This window comes from Columba livia, chromosome 15 (genome assembly GCF_036013475.1).
Source record: "Columba livia isolate bColLiv1 breed racing homer chromosome 15, bColLiv1.pat.W.v2, whole genome shotgun sequence".
In the NCBI taxonomy this organism is placed as follows: domain Eukaryota; kingdom Metazoa; phylum Chordata; class Aves; order Columbiformes; family Columbidae; genus Columba; species Columba livia.
In genome coordinates, this window is record NC_088616.1 from 8,352,428 (window position 1) to 8,367,796 (window position 15,369).

Consider the following 15,369-nt stretch of genomic DNA (forward strand, 5'->3'; position numbering starts at 1 on the left):
AACTTCAACCCTTGTGTTAGTTTCCCTTTTCTCAGACGTGAAGGGCATCTGTTTTGTTGGACTCTTGCTATCACAGAATTAATTAATTCAGAAAGAGTTAAAGCTGATCCTAGCCAGAAGCTCAAAGTTGCTTTTTTTTCACTTCCAGGCATATGAGAAGCGCTTTCCTACATGTCCAGAGATCCCAGTCTTCCTGGGGAGTGAAATCCTGCATGAATCCAGGAGTGATGATGGAGCTATACATATCATTGAACGGAGCTGCAAACTGAATGTGGATGCTCCTAGGCTGCTGAAGAAGGCAAGTGGGACCTAGAAGGCAAAAAGTCCCAGGTTTTGTTAGCTGGCTTAGATCAGTAAATGTCCCTAAAGTTATTTGTGCTCTTCCCCTCCCCACCACTCCTTTTGATTCTTTGTCCTTTTCAGATTGCAGGGGTAGAGTATGTTTTTTTCATCCAGAAAAACACAGTGAACTGGAAGGAGCGAACTCTCCGCATTGAAGCCCACAATGAGACTTTTGCAAACCGTGTTGTCGTCCTTGAAACATGCAGCTACTCGGTAACTGCCTTGTTTCTACTTCTTTGTGAAGAAGCTGCTGAAAGTCACACGCTGATGTACTGGGTGAAGTTGCTTGAATGAATTTGAGCAGTGGATTGTTGTGTAACATGGTTAGATACTCTAGGACTGGAAGGCCGTTGGCTCGTAGAGTGCAGGCTTTTTCCAGTGCTTTCATAGGGCTTAAACTTTTTTAGGTTGATTGAGATTCTCTAATTGGAGTGAATAGGAAACATGGTTGGTGCTCCAGAACTAACAGTGTTAGTTTCAACTAACTAATTCTTTTGAGTTGAAATTCAAGTTAATAAAAGCATCTGAAGCTTGGGCATGTATTTAAATCTGGATATTTACAGGAGAACCCTTAATAATTATGATGATGAGGGCCAGAGGGAAGTCTGGCAATTGATTTTGCCCACAAATAAGTGAAGTTTTAGCATCTTGTCATGATACTTATGCTCTAAATATTTGGAGAAAGGTCTTGAGCCTTTTTTGTGGCCTGGGTTGTCTCACTTTGTGGCTGTATCTTCAGCAACAATGTCCCATTTTGTTGTAATTGTGTTATTGGGCCTCAGTCACCAGTAAACAGCTTCATCTGTTTCTGGAAGCAATCAGATACTACTTTTTGTTCCCTAAACAAAAGTCCAGATCCTGTTACTTACCTGCCCTTTTGGCAACTGGACAACAGCTCAGCTTCCTGGGAGTAAGCAAACTGGAAGTAGCTTCTGTTTCAAGCAAGAGACAGTTGAAAACCTATTAAGGTTCTGGATTGTGAGGGGGTTTCCTGAGCCAGAGATGACTTGATGGCTATGCAGGGCCTCCCAAAAACTATAGTAAATCAAATTCCATCATTGTGAAAGGTGCTGACAAATCTGACATGTTCCCAGGTCAACTCTGGGATTGTTCAGACATCGTTGCAGTTGCTGGTTTTGGCCATGTTGCTTACAGCTCTCATCCTTCAGAAGGAAATGTTAGCAGCTGGGCTTTGAGGGGAGCGCTCTTCCTGGAACAGGGAGCTAGCTGTCTGCATCGTCAAGATCGGTCCCTGCTCTATTTTTACCAGTTCCCTTTTCCCTGCCAGAGTGTACCGGAAAGAGGTTTATTCTCATCTTTGCCTTCCTGCAGTGTTCTCTGAAACAACTTGGAGAAATATGATCCTGCTCTTGCAGTTACTTAATATCTCCCCAGGGGGAATTTGCGTCCTTTATAGAGCTCATATCTTTGTGTGTGGGCTGGAATTTTTTCTTTCATGTCAGTTTGTGAATAGCAGCACCTACTGAGAAAAGGCAGAGTCTTCTCAGAAAAGGGTTAAGTTTAAAAGAAGAGTTAGGTTTTTACCATATATAGAGTAATTGAGGGGCAATGGCTAGAAAGGGAAGGTGCATATTGAACTGTCAGTGAGAGAACTCTCTGCTTTGCCATGTCTCCTCTGTTTTGGGTGAAAGACTGGCGTTCAGTTGCTGAGTTTCCGATCCAAAACAAGAAAAAAAAACACTTTTCTGTTCTTCTGTTGAAGATGTAGGTGTTTTAATTGCAGGTTCTGAGAGGCCATCTCTGCCTTTCTGTAAGGAGATCCTGATATAGTTTCAAGCAGGCAGTCTCACTATTATTTTAGTGCAACTTCTGCTATGAATACTACTGTTCAGTTGTGCTGGGCAGAGATGGGTTTTAATCTGGATTTCCTTGTGTGTGTGAAGAATACTGAGTTAACCACAAATTGTCTGTATGTCCAGTTCATTATGTGCTTCTGTTACTCTGGCAGAATTAACCTGACTGTTAAATGAGGGTCTGTGGGTGCCTCATAGGAAGCCTCTTCTGCACCCTCACTCTGTAGGTCTGGAGATTAAATACCCAGTTTTGTACCAGGGCAAGGGCCCTGCTGTGTTGTGAGCTATCTGCTGCCATCCAACCCTCTGTGTGTTTTTTGGCTTAGGTTCACCCTGAGAATGAAGAGTGGACTTGCTTTGAACAGTCTGCATCTCTGGACATCAAGTCATTTTTTGGCTTTGAAAGCACAGTGGAAAAAATTGCCATGAAGCAGTACACTTCAAACATCAAGCGGGTAAGATGGGCTTCCCTTTGTGCAACAAAAACCAAATCAAATGCCTGCTCTTGGTGTGGCTCTATTTTCTTTTCTGTAAAATAGACGCACTACAGTTTTATATCCTTGCTTATGTCTCTGAATCAGTAGAGCAAATGAAGAAAAATCCAGTGTGCGGTGAGCATGCTTGCTGGAATATGTCTGTGCAGGGGAGGGAGCAGGCTGTGCCAGAGGAGGCTTGCAGTGCATGCTGTGGGTGCCAGGCTCCTCAGACACTGAGGACACTGTTCTCATGCAGGAAGAGAAACTTCTGGGTAAAAATCACCACAGTGTCTCTCCAGGAGCTTAGGCAGAGGCGCTTCCTCTTGGTGGCCTTTTCTTCTGGGCTGCAGGGGAACAGGACAGCCAACTGATGGTTTGGGAGCAGGAAAACGGGCTAAAAGTGTTATAAAGGTAGCTGCATCCATACCATTGGAATTTGCTTAGCCAGTGTTATAATTCACCGTTTGTGTGGTGCTTTCATACTGAAATTTTCCAATGGGGTCACACAGATGGAAGAAGACGTCAATTTCATTTGTCTTTATTTTAAACAGCATTAGTCATCTATCCTGAGGAAAACTCTTCTGCAACTTGCTGATTCTGGGGAGATGGGATTGTTTTTTTCCCTAATGAGAGTTTTCCCCTTCAGGGCAAGGAAGTGATTGAACACTATCTGAAAGAGTTGATCTCTCAAGGGATCACCTTCATCCCCCGCTGGACACCTCCCTCAGCGTGCAGACAGAAGGACGAGCAAGTCCCGGCTGTTGGACATGGTGCTGATGACGTACGGCTTGAGTCTGGGGCTCGAGGAACTACCAAAGAGCAGACTGGCAGCTCCTGCCCGCTGGCAGAGGCTGTCAGCCCTGATGGTATGCACTGGCCTGGCAGGAGAAGCTGCTGGAGGTCTAAATGCTTTGATGAGCACTGACTAATGAGTTTCGTCTTCTTTTTTTTTGTTTTTGGCATGAGTATTTTTTTCTTCTGGACTGTGGGTGGGGAGGAGGGAAAGTTATTTTCTTCCTTCAAGACAAACACAACCATAAACAATGGAACTTTTTCTGAAAAGAAAAATTATGCAGGTGGTATGTTTTTGTTTGAGCTTAAAAAAACTCCAACCAAACAAAAAGAACCACAAAACACCTTGTTTTTTATCTGATGCTTAAGGTATTTTATACTTTATATTGGAGAAGCTTAAATGTATCTTGAGTATGCTATAACTGAATTATAATTAAATACTTTGGCTGCTTCAAAATTGAAGTTCTTGGGGATTGGTTTGAGTGGTTTGTACCCTATATCAAGCAGAGACAAGCTTTCAGAATATTGTCTAATGCATTTCTCACGCAAATGCCTGAATTGGACTTTCTCTTTCTGTGTGGTGATCTGATGATGTTTTCTAGACTAAATACAATTATTTTCTGAGAAAAAGAAATAGGAGGGCCCTTTTAATTTAGAGTAGTGGCATTAGAAATAGGAGTTGTCATTCCTCAGAAGGAAAGACAGCACTTGTTTTGCTCTCTGTAACTAGAGAAAAAGCTTGGAATTTGGAACTATCAATGGTTCTGGTCTCACCAGACCTTCTCTGGTAGCTTCTCTTTATTGGACTCTATCTGAAAAAGGGATTGAAATCCACAGAGGAGCTGATTACGAAAAATACTGAAGTGCTTTGAGATTAGAGTGGCAGATCCCATCTCGCGACAGAGGAGACGAGCTCTTTTTCTGCTTATATTCATGTTTAGGAAGCGATTAGCATCCCTGGGACTGCTCCCCAGCTTGCTAGCTCTGTGGATTGGATGGGGGTGCAGCACTTATCAAATATAATTTCAGTATTATCAGTCAGCAGCAGTGTATCCTGTGGGTGTCCAGGCCTTGTTCTGTAGTTATTGGTATCTGCTGAAAAAAATACCCTGCTTGATGAAGAGCTGGCTCAGAGGTTGTTCTCCCAACCCTGCTCCCCCTGTGCCTGCATGTCTGCAGCACAGCGACAGGCCGGTGTTGGGCACCGTGTGCTCCTCGCTGGCATCTGCACATACAGGCCTGGGCTGGCACATCTGCTTCTCTCACTGAAAGCTGGCAGAGTCGCACCCCTTGTCCTTTGTCTCTGATCTGGAGGGACCTTGAGCTGCTGGTATGCACAGGACTTCTCTTTGCTGTCAGAAATGGTAGCGATATTCTCCTTTCCCTCTGGTGTCTGTAAGCAGAATAAGTTTTCAGCTCTCTGCTTTTTAGCCTCTTGATATTGGAATTGTGTGTATGATCTTTAGAACACCAGGGGATTTAAGTGCCCATTTTCTTGGAGTGGTTAATGAAGATGAGTTGTGGTGGTGTGTGGGGTTGTTTTTCTTTTTTAGTTTGTGTGGTATGTGGAGTTTTTTTAAAGCTCCTGCTGGATCATTTCAGCTTTGAATGAAATATTAGTTTTCTAAGAGACAGGTGGAGTGGGCTAGCTTTGATACCTTATGTGCTGTCTGTGTCCTCATGCCCTAATCACTGTGAGAATATCATTCACTTTCCTCAGGCAGCTGAAATGAGGGCTTCTGTGCTCCTCCTGTATCAATCATAAGTAACCTGATGTGTAGAAATAACTGCATCTCCTTTCTGGCTATGTCAAGTCTCCTCTGAACTGTTCTGTTCTTTTTTTCCCCTTTTCTTCCAGCCGACAAATTGGATGCTGATTACATTGAGCGATATTTGGGCCAGCTGACTCCCATGCAAGAGAGTTGCTTGATCCGCCTTCGCCAGTGGCTTCAAGAAACGCACAAGGGCAAGGTGGGTAGGCAAGGCAGAGAGCACCCCATTGCAAGCCTGAATGCAGCTGTTCCCATAGCTTGTGTGTCTCCAAGCCCATAATGAAATTCAGGGTTGTGGACAGTTTGTGTGTTGAGGCTCAGCTGTTTTGGCAAGGTTAGGTAAAAGGCCAGGCATGGAGAATGGTCTGTGCGGCCTCACAGCAGGATCCAACAGTGCCACAGCCTGCACCTGCATTGCTCAGTTCAGTCCTGTCAGTACTGAAAAGGCCACTCTGTGGTCCCTGAGCATAGATATTTCACTGTGAACTTAGACTAGGCACAGTCTAGGGCTTGGTGGCCTGGACTGGGCTGTCTGGACGGTTTGTGTTTCCCAGCACCTGCAGGGTGGGGTGTCAGAGGCGCTTGGCTGTGCCGGTGCTGTGTCCCTTCTCTCTGGTCAGACGCTGCTCAGCAGGGAGGTGGTTGGTAGCACTGAGGTCTCAGCTGCTGTGTGTCAGCAGCGCGCTGTGCATGTCAGATCAGGCAAGTTGTGTAAGCTTGCACAGCTAAGGGCTAGACTCTTTGGAGGAAAAATTCATTCTTTTCTTGCTTTAGTCTCCTTTATCAAAATGTACTATTTCAAAACCACACCTGATTCAGGAAGTACAGTCTCACCGTATAGAGGAGTTGAGGTGCTAGACTAGGGCAAGTACAGGTGGAGTTGTCCAGCTAGTGTAGATAGAAACATTTTTCCCTGAAAAGCAGCATGGGTATGGTGAGCTAGATGTACCTCTGCTGTAGTGTTCAGCAGCTGCTTAGATGACTCTAGTTGAAGGGAAATCTCTGTATCAGGCCAAGAGGGTAAATGGTATGCGGCTGAGAAAGTTAAAAAAACCCAGGGTAGCTTGAATTCCTCCAGAGGGATCTAACTTCAGATTTCCTGAGAGATATTAGATGGGAAGGAAGGACCAAGGGTATAACCACAGAGTAATTGTGTGGGCTGGGTAGATAAAGAGTGCTTGAGAAAATGGGAAAACAGGAGAATTATGGTTGAAGCAAGTGATGTCCATTGAAACAGAGTACAGCTAGATAAGGTTTCTATAGTAATAGCTTCCTGGCTTAGCAGCTGACTGCAGTCAGTCATACAGAATGGGTCAGGTAGTGCTCTGCATTCATTTAGAAGATTTTAATTCTTCTCTTTTAACTGGCCTTCCAAAAAGAGGCTGTTATTCATAAGGACTTTGCCAGTATTTTCTGCATGTCTTGTCTGAGTACAAGGAGTTTAAACATAGTTTTTGCAAGATAAAACAGGGGTTTAAAAACTGTGTCACCCATATAGAAATAAAATGTAACAAAGGTTTAGTGCTATAGTTCTTTTGTTAGTGGATGCCTGAAAAAGTCCCTTCTGTGTCAGTGTGCACGTGGGGTTTTTTTGGTACCTGTGAATATGACTGGAGAAACAGTTACCAGAAAACCGCAGGCTGAAGAGAAGAACAGTATGTGTTGAGATAGTGTGTGAAAGTCTCCCAGCAGCTGATAAGCTCCAGAGCTAACACCACTGTTGAATCTGCAAGAGCTGATAAATTCAGAACACCAAACATCTGCTAAATCTGTCCAAGGCCACTGTTATGCGGTAGCATCAACAAGTTGTATAACTTGGACCATGTCAAAGAGCACCGTAACTGCTAGATGCAGGTGGAGGCTACAGGAATATATATATATACCTGATGGAACAAAGGATCCATTGAAGGACTGGCTGAACACCTACCTGCAAGCCACTCATGTCACTGATGCTCTGCCTCCAAGTAAACAGCTGGGGCTGGCCTGCCAACTAACCAGATAACTGTATGTGTGAGTGAACTGTGTGAACCTGCCAATAATAACAGCTCAACTAATAAAATGTGCTTTACTAAATATTGATTGTGATCTGTCTCTTGTAATTCAGCCTCCCGTCAGTTAAAAAGGACTTGACCACAAGCAGACATAAAAGAGGACAGATCAACGTCTAAATACAGTTTTCCTCTGAAATACAGGACATGTGGCTTTTCAGGTCTACCGTGTTCTGTCCAGTAAAACAGCGTGGACTTCTGTGTGGTGGGAGATATCTCAGCTATTGGGTAACCAGCTGAAAATGAGCCCTAGATGAGAGAAAGGCAGTGAGATCCATGTGTGATCAGCAAGGGTCTTGGTTTCAGGTGGAAGAAGCACATTCTAAATGTTTAGCTGTTTTGTTACATGTGTTGTGGCTTGTGGGTTTTTTTGTTCCTACCTCCTAGTCAGAGGCTGAGGAATGGAAACTGGAGAAGGTAATAGTGGCAGCACTTGAGCGAAAAGTGAAATAACTGCTTTTTGTGGTGCTTGGAACTCTGAGTTTGTGCAAGTGCTTGCGCTTCATTAGCAAGGATGGTGCTGGCTATTGAAACTTCATCCTAAACACCCTTACTTACTCACCTGTTTGCTTCTTTTGAATCCCTGTTGGAATAATATAAAATCAGGAACTTGTCCTGCATGACTTCAGTTTCCTCTGGAGAGGCTGTTACCTTGCAGTGGTAATCTGTTCTTTTAATTCGGAGCAGGAATGTCCTTATTCCTCTGCCAAAAAGAAATACATGTAGATCTCCTGTTTCTTGGAAACTGTCCCTTTTTTTGTCATCTTCATCTATTTCACTATCTGTTCTCTGTTCCTTCCAAAGCAGACATTATTCTTTAGAGTCAGATTTATCATTGCTTTAAAAATCTGAGTAGCTGAAGAAACAAACTTCACATGGTGTTAAAATTGCAGGTACTTAAAGCTAGTAATCAAGGGCTTTGTACTGTGTAGAACAGTATGTTTCACTAGACTGAAATTAAAACCTTGTTTTCTTGCATATTGGAGTTACTGTTTGGATGGACAAAGATAATTAAAAGACTAATTCCACTCAGAGTGGAAGAAGTCCGCTTGGAGCTCCTTGTCTTTGGTCCAAACAGAAGCCCTGAATTTGCCTCTTACCTGTAGCTACGTACAGTATAGTTTTGAAACATGAAAAGAAACAAAACCTTTTAAGAACCTTCCCCTCTCTTGGGTCTTATGGGAGATCCAGGGGCTCTTGCAGATGTTTGTGGTTTTTGTCTGTTGTCTGGTGAATAACAGATTCCTCTGAGCAGCAGAAATGCAAGTGTAAATCATCTGATGAAAATCGTATTGTCTTTGATCTTGCTATGATGCATAAAATTTTTGTGACATTATTCTAAATACATTGGAGGTCCTATTTGGGAAGGCTGCCCTTTTCTTCTCTATGACATACAATTGCAGTATTTGTAGCATTAGAATATGCTGAACAGCATTAATCTCCTGTCTCCTCTTCAGGTGCTTTTAGGCTTGGCTTTAGGCTGCTTGAACTCTTTCTTCACGTGGAATCAATTCTTAATATTTCTTGCAGCTTCATACCAGCTTGTGAAACTGAGATTGTTCCCAGCCTGACACTGCTGGCGGCTTTGCTTTCTTCCCTGCTTTCTGTTTTTGTGAGCATGTCAGTGAACAAACAAAAGGGCTTTGACTGCCGAACACACACTTTTTTTGTATTACAGCAGGGCTCAGATTGCTTGCATTGTGCTAAGCACAGGACAGATACTCTGGAGGAGACTATCCCTGCTTGACAAAACTTGAATGTTTAATGGAAACTTGATGAACACTTTTGGGGGAGTTGGGGTCATGGGACTGAGAAGAGAAATCAGCAGCATATGCAGCTGTTACCCAATTGTTTATGCAACTGGACAGGTCTTTAGTCAAATTTGGCACTTGTATGGATTCTATCAGGTTTATTGTTAATTCCTGCTGCTTAGTGTTACTGGCAAATTTTCTTTGTTATTTCAGCTAAAGAGAACATAGGAGATTTGTCAGGAGGTTTGAATAAGCCATTCTACAGGCTTGGTTTGGGGAAGCTTTTTCCCCATGATGCTAGAACTACTGAGTGATAGAGAGAGGGTATGTTGTAGTTTGGGTTGATTTGTTTGTTTTGGCAAGAGTTAGAATGATGTGATGGGGCAGGGAAGCCTGTGGAAGAGCTCAAAACATGGTCAACAGCAAAGCAGGAGAGAGGCCTGGACCAGAGCTGGAATTGGTGCCAGTGGGCAATCATGGGAGGACTGTGCAGTTGTGATTCCTAACAGCATGTCCTTAACTTGGTTAGTGTGTTACCTGTGGATGCTTTCCATCCTTTGCTAATGTGCCCTGTGGGGAGGTGAGCTTGCAGCTCTGTTACTTTGACACAGTATTTTGTTTGTCCTTGTGGGGAGCTGGCTGAGGGAAACTTCAGCCAGCCCAGAGTTTGCTGGGGCTTCTGGCAATGGGATCAGTGAAAGGCTTCTCACAGGCTGTGAGCTGGTGACTTCTTTGTGATCCTAGCACCATCTGCTGCGTTCAGCTGGATTAGTTAGGGAGGGAGAAGGAATGTAGATTTTAATAGTTGTCATTTTAGCTTTAAGAGATTAAAAAATTCCTGTATGCTCTGCAGGACTCTCTGCAGGCTCTATGAACAGTGGTACAGGTAACGTACCAGTCTCGATCCTTGGACTTTCTCTTCTCTCAGATACCCAAGGACGAACATATCCTACGATTTTTGCGGGCTCGTGACTTCAACATCGACAAAGCTCGAGAAATGCTCTGTCAGTCACTGTCTTGGCGAAAGCAGTACCAGGTGGATTACATCCTGCAGTCATGGAGGCCCCCAGCCCTCTTGGATGAATACTACACTGGAGGATGGCATTATCAAGACAAAGGTTAGAACATAGCCCTTACAGTGACACTACAGCACAGTTCACATTAAAGAACCTCATGAATAACCTGGGATTTTTGAAGAAAGCTGTGTTGACGCTTTAAACATTAACAAAGCAGTACAACACCTGTAAATAGCCACTCTGTTTTGGTGTAATTTTGTTATTTTCTCGGCACAGATCAGGCAGACTACAGCTCATGCAAAGCAGCATCTCTTTGATAAGGTTGCCTTTGGATACAAGTTTTTTTATCCTTTTCAAATATTCAATGTAGATTTTATAAAAGGTACTAAAGTGATAGCTTGGGAAACTAGAGGACTTCCCTCTTTAAACCCTTACGTTTGTTTTGAAGATGGGCGACCGCTCTACATCCTTCGTCTTGGCCAGATGGACACAAAAGGTTTGGTGAAAGCTCTGGGAGAGGAATCGCTGCTACGACATGTAAGTTGTACTTTCATTTCTCACCTTAGGAGCTCAGTTTCCTTTGGGGTGTTCAGAAGCCTTGGTGTAGTGCAGCAGGAACCTACCTGCCTGACATCAGTAATTTCTGTGTTTCATGGCTGGCAACTCAAAGTTTTCTTAGTGACTTTAGCACAGCAAGCTGCCCTGTCTTCCTGCAGAGAAAAAAGTTAAACTTTTGTAATTATATTAATAGGTCAGAAAGATGTTTTCTGATAATTTTCAGTTTAACTGTAAGCTTTCCATGGCCCTTTCATGCAGCTCCACTAACAACGTTTGATCTTGAGACTGTTACGTTTCATCTTAGATTTTCACCATCTGTACTTGGTATGATAAGCACAATTTTTCAGTAAAGAAGCCTTTTTTAATGTAGTCTGTTGCTCTCTGTTTTGCACACTGTAAGTTCTCAAGCTGGTGTACTTCTGGGCTCTGTGTTTTTTGAAATAAGATCTTTGGGCTATCCTGGTTTCTCAGTCATACTCTGGCTAATCCTTCTGTGAACTGTCTTTGGTTTCAGGTTCTGTCAATTAATGAGGAAGGACAAAAGAGATGTGAGGAAAATACCAACATTTTTGGCCGCCCCATCACGTTAGTATAGTTTGTTTTCTTGTATCCTTACGGAGTTTGACCTGACCTGGTAAGAAGAATGCTGCTGTGAAGGTTTTAGATTGTCCTTAGGGTTAAAGAGCAGACAGCAGTGTCTCTCTGTTACAGACTGCTCCTGGGTTTGGGGTACCACGTATAGTGAACCTAAATGCAGATAAATTCTGCAGCTTCATATGAAAGCAACTGTTGGTCCTTCCTTACTTGTTTTTATGTCTAATTTCAGATAAATTTAATCTTTCTGTCTTGGTGATTTTAATCCAAATCCTTGAAACTTTCTTTTTAATTCAGGAAACTGCCTGCCAGATTCCACTTCCATTTAAAATGCATTTTTGGATTATTTTTAGCAATAGGCCTGCACACCTTCACCCTCTTCTGCGCTGACAGCATATGTTCTTGTCTTCAGGACTGGGTGTCTGTTTTACTTGAAAGCTCAACTGGATTCAGGCTGTCTGCTGCCTGAGTGGAGATCTCATTTTTATTGGAACTGCTGGTCTCATTCGTTTGCTTCACCAGATCCTGTACAGGCTGTGGCATTACTGGAATATTGTGTGGATTGTAAACTGAGCAGCCACTGTGCAGTGGAGTTCTGACAGGTCCCTTTCTATGTGTTTATTTTAGATCCTGGACATGCCTGGTGGACCTGGAAGGGCTAAATATGCGGCATCTCTGGCGGCCTGGAGTTAAGGCGCTGCTTCGGATAATTGAGGTTGTAGAGGACAACTACCCTGAAACCCTGGGGAGGCTGTTGATAGTGCGAGCACCCAGGGTTTTCCCTGTTCTCTGGACTCTGGTGGGTGAAATGTGAACTGCTGGATCGCAAGCTCTTGTTCATGTACAAATAGCTAAATCACCCAGTCGGTGTAAGTTCTGCTTATTTGAAGAGTTAGGGAGGGAAAAGCTTCCAGGTACATTGTGGCTGAATGCCTGAAGAGACCACAGCGTTCCTAGAGAGCAAGCCGTAGTGTGCCTGTAGCTCATTTGAATCTCGTGGCTGTCATCCACCAAGGTTACACCTAAACTGCAGATCTTCATGCAGCCGCGGTGGCCCAAAATTGGTGGGTTTTCATGTTGATGGGAAAGAAAAATATTTTTTAATATGCTGGAGGACACAGGAGAGTAATAAATATGTTTCTGCCTGGTGCCTGCCGGCTGTTCTGGCAGTGTAAGAACATGCTTGTTAAATTCCTTGGCAGGTTTACATGTGGTGTGGTGACTTCAAATTATTTTATATGAAGTAGAAAATGTTGTGAGATGATATAGTACACTTTCCATTTGTTACCCCCACTTGGGGAAGTGGCTCAGAGTTGGGAAGCTCTGCACTACTGCTGGTCTGCATTCCTGCTGATGAGGCCTTCTGGTCTAAAGCCTGAGGTGTCTATGTAAGATGATATAAATTATGTCTCTAACTTCACTCAGTGACACTGTCTTCTGCCCACTTCTTATTTCAGGTCAGTCCCTTTATCAATGAGAACACAAGGCAGAAATTCCTCATTTACAGTGGAAATAACTACCAGGGTCCAGGAGGGCTGGTGGACTATGTGGACAAAGACGTGATCCCAGACTTCCTGGGAGGAGACTGCATGGTGAGTTTTCATTCCTGTTGTGCAGGTGGAATCAGATGTGTGCAAGTTCCCTTGATTCCCTCCTCAACACCCTGGCCTTCCTCTCCGTTCTGAAAGATGATTAAATCTCTGTTCTGGCCTGGACACCACTGCTCCGAGCACAGTGCAGTTAATTTGTGCACAGGAGGTTTCAGCCTGACGTGATGCTGCTGCCCTGGAGAATGGAGTCAGAGGTCAAATCTCTAAATGGAGTTTAGATAAACCATTGTAATTCAAGCAAACTTGATCCCACTAGGAAATCTTGTATCAGCTGAGGGTGTTATCCACTGTGTCTGACAGCCAGCAAGTGCTCATGGTACAGATGACTTGATACTTTAGTACTAGATGAGTATGAATGCTCACATTTGTTTGTCTGACTTTTCCAGTGTACTGTCCCAGAAGGTGGGCTTGTTCCCAAGTCACTTTATCAAACAGAAGAAGAGCCGGAGAACTCAGATCACATCCGGTTATGGACAGAAACTATCTATCACTCTGCAAGTGTCCTCAAAGGAGCTCCACATGAGGTACAAGCCAGAACTTCATAATGCTTTAGGATGAGCTGAACTGGTATCAGTTGTGTGTTCCTTTAGTTAAGGCTGACGAGAAAAACAATGAGCTCCCAAAGTGTGAGCACAACAAGATAGTTCAGCAGCAGTGTGCCTCAGGAAGGCTAAGGCTAGCTAACAGCTAGAAATGTGGAAGTTCAGAACAGCAATTTGAAAAGCAGTGTCTCTTGTATCTACTATGGCCTGACCTTCTGTAAGATGCACTTTCTTCCTCTTTTTGGGGAAATGAAGTTCCCTCCATTTCCATTCTGATAGTACAGCTTCCGTTCTCAGTGACATAGTCAGCACAGTAATGGTGGTGATATAAGAAGGTGTGTACTGGGAACATCCTGATGGGGGGATCATAAGAAAAGAGAATGTCCAAAAAAGGAGGACTTGAATGTCAAAACAGTCCACTAGCTTTGGTGATTTTGAGTAACTGGTTTGGCTTGCTTAGACTCCCACAAAGGCAGCAGTGCCTTTGGGAGTGCAGTGCGACTCAAGGCATTCTGTGCTGTGTCCTGAATGCTTTGCTTTGGTTCAATGGAGGCTTTCCTAGGACTAGTAAATGATTTACAAGTAAATCTGATACAGGGGAGAGATGGGCTAAAAATGCCCAAGATGTACACAGATGTGCTGTGGCAATGGGAACCAGTCTGTATCCTCCTTAGGAATCAAGACCAACAGCCTGACTGAAGGACTGCAGAGAAAGGCGTGATTGCAGAGTTGGGAGGGACATGCTGGCTGCCTCCAGAAGACCTGAATCTTTACAATGTGCTTGTTCTTTTCCCTTCTTAGGTAGTGGTGGAGATTCTGGAAGGGGAATCAGTCATCACCTGGGACTTTGACATCCTGAAGGGAGATGTGGTGTTCAGCCTCTTTCACTCCAAACGAGCTCCTCAAACAAGTCATAAAGAAGCCACGTTAGCAAGTACCTCTTCTGCTGGGGACAATATGCAGCTAATTGATAAGACGTGGGTCCTTGGGGTGGATTACAGCCGTATGGAGTCTCCACTGGTTTGCCGGGAAGGAGAGAGTATCCAGGTCAGATGTGTTTGGGTCCTGATATGGATCGTACAGTCCTAGCAAACTCTGAAATGGCCTGGTGGTGGGGAGGGGGTGGAATTAATGGTGTGGGAAATTACATATTGCTTGGAAATAATTGCTGTGGTCATCATTCTCTGCATTCCCTGTGAAAGTGGCTGCTATTGCAGTCCTAAGTTAGAGTGAGCCGTTGGAAAAGGGATGCCGTAATCCTTATGTCAAGGGTTAAGATTGCGGGGTGACAATAAAACCCTGGCAGATGTATTGTTAACCCCCTTTCCCCCTCCCACACTTCCCCCTCCCTCTTCCCCCTTTTCACTAAGGAGAGGCGATTGGGAGGAAAAGAAGCACAGAGTGAAGAGAGTTGGAAAAAATTAAAGATGTTTTACTAATGCTACTAATAAGAATAGAGAAAATAATACAAAATATACAAAACCGATCTTGAAAGTCTCAGCAACTGCAGAGCCAGCAGCCGAAGTCCTGGATTAGACTCTGCAGCCAATCGGAGCTGGATGCAGTCTCTCACTAGGCCTCAGTTCACTGGGATGACTAGCAAGGTCCTCTTCTAATGTCGGCCATAAGCAGCAGGGAAAAGGGACGAGATCCTCGTGATCTCCCACTTTATATGAAGTATTCACGTGAATGGAATGTTATACACAGTTGGTCAGTTTCTTGCTCACTTGCTTCTCGTCGCCCCTCTTGCAAGATGTCCATCTGTGCTTATCAATAAGTTTGCATTCCATTGCTAGGTTTACCAAAACATGTGTCTGGTTCTCCAGGAAAATGCAGTTAATATGAAGGCTTTAGCTGACAGGCAAATTCACTAAAAGAGAAACTTGTTTTTAACAAAACCAGGACACCTTAGTAAAAAGCTAATTGAAAATAACAATTTTTTTTTTTACTGGAATTACAGAAGTGTGGCTTAGACATGTAAAAGAAGTGAATGATGTGTGTTCCCAAAAGCAGTCAGCTCAGTAGTTTCTTTTGACTTTGCCAAGTCATTCATC

The 15,369-nt window shown here is 43.7% G+C and overlaps 1 protein-coding gene across 4 annotated transcripts in view; it reads left to right on the forward strand.

Moving 5' to 3' along the window:
• Positions 1-15,369, forward strand: part of SEC14L5 (SEC14 like lipid binding 5) — a 37,998-nt gene that overhangs the window by 17,874 nt on the left and 4,755 nt on the right. For all 4 annotated transcript variants that reach the window (XM_065030978.1, XM_065030979.1, XM_065030980.1 and 1 more), the window contains 12 exons: positions 149-298; positions 424-555; positions 2,483-2,611; positions 3,279-3,498; positions 5,283-5,395; positions 9,924-10,113; positions 10,460-10,548; positions 11,084-11,154; positions 11,791-11,962; positions 12,621-12,755; positions 13,160-13,297; positions 14,117-14,362. In XM_065030978.1, coding sequence (XP_064887050.1) covers positions 149-298; positions 424-555; positions 2,483-2,611; positions 3,279-3,498; positions 5,283-5,395; positions 9,924-10,113; positions 10,460-10,548; positions 11,084-11,154; positions 11,791-11,962; positions 12,621-12,755; positions 13,160-13,297; positions 14,117-14,362 — 1,785 coding nt within the window. The remainder of the gene's footprint in view (positions 1-148; positions 299-423; positions 556-2,482; positions 2,612-3,278; positions 3,499-5,282; positions 5,396-9,923; positions 10,114-10,459; positions 10,549-11,083; positions 11,155-11,790; positions 11,963-12,620; positions 12,756-13,159; positions 13,298-14,116; positions 14,363-15,369) is intronic.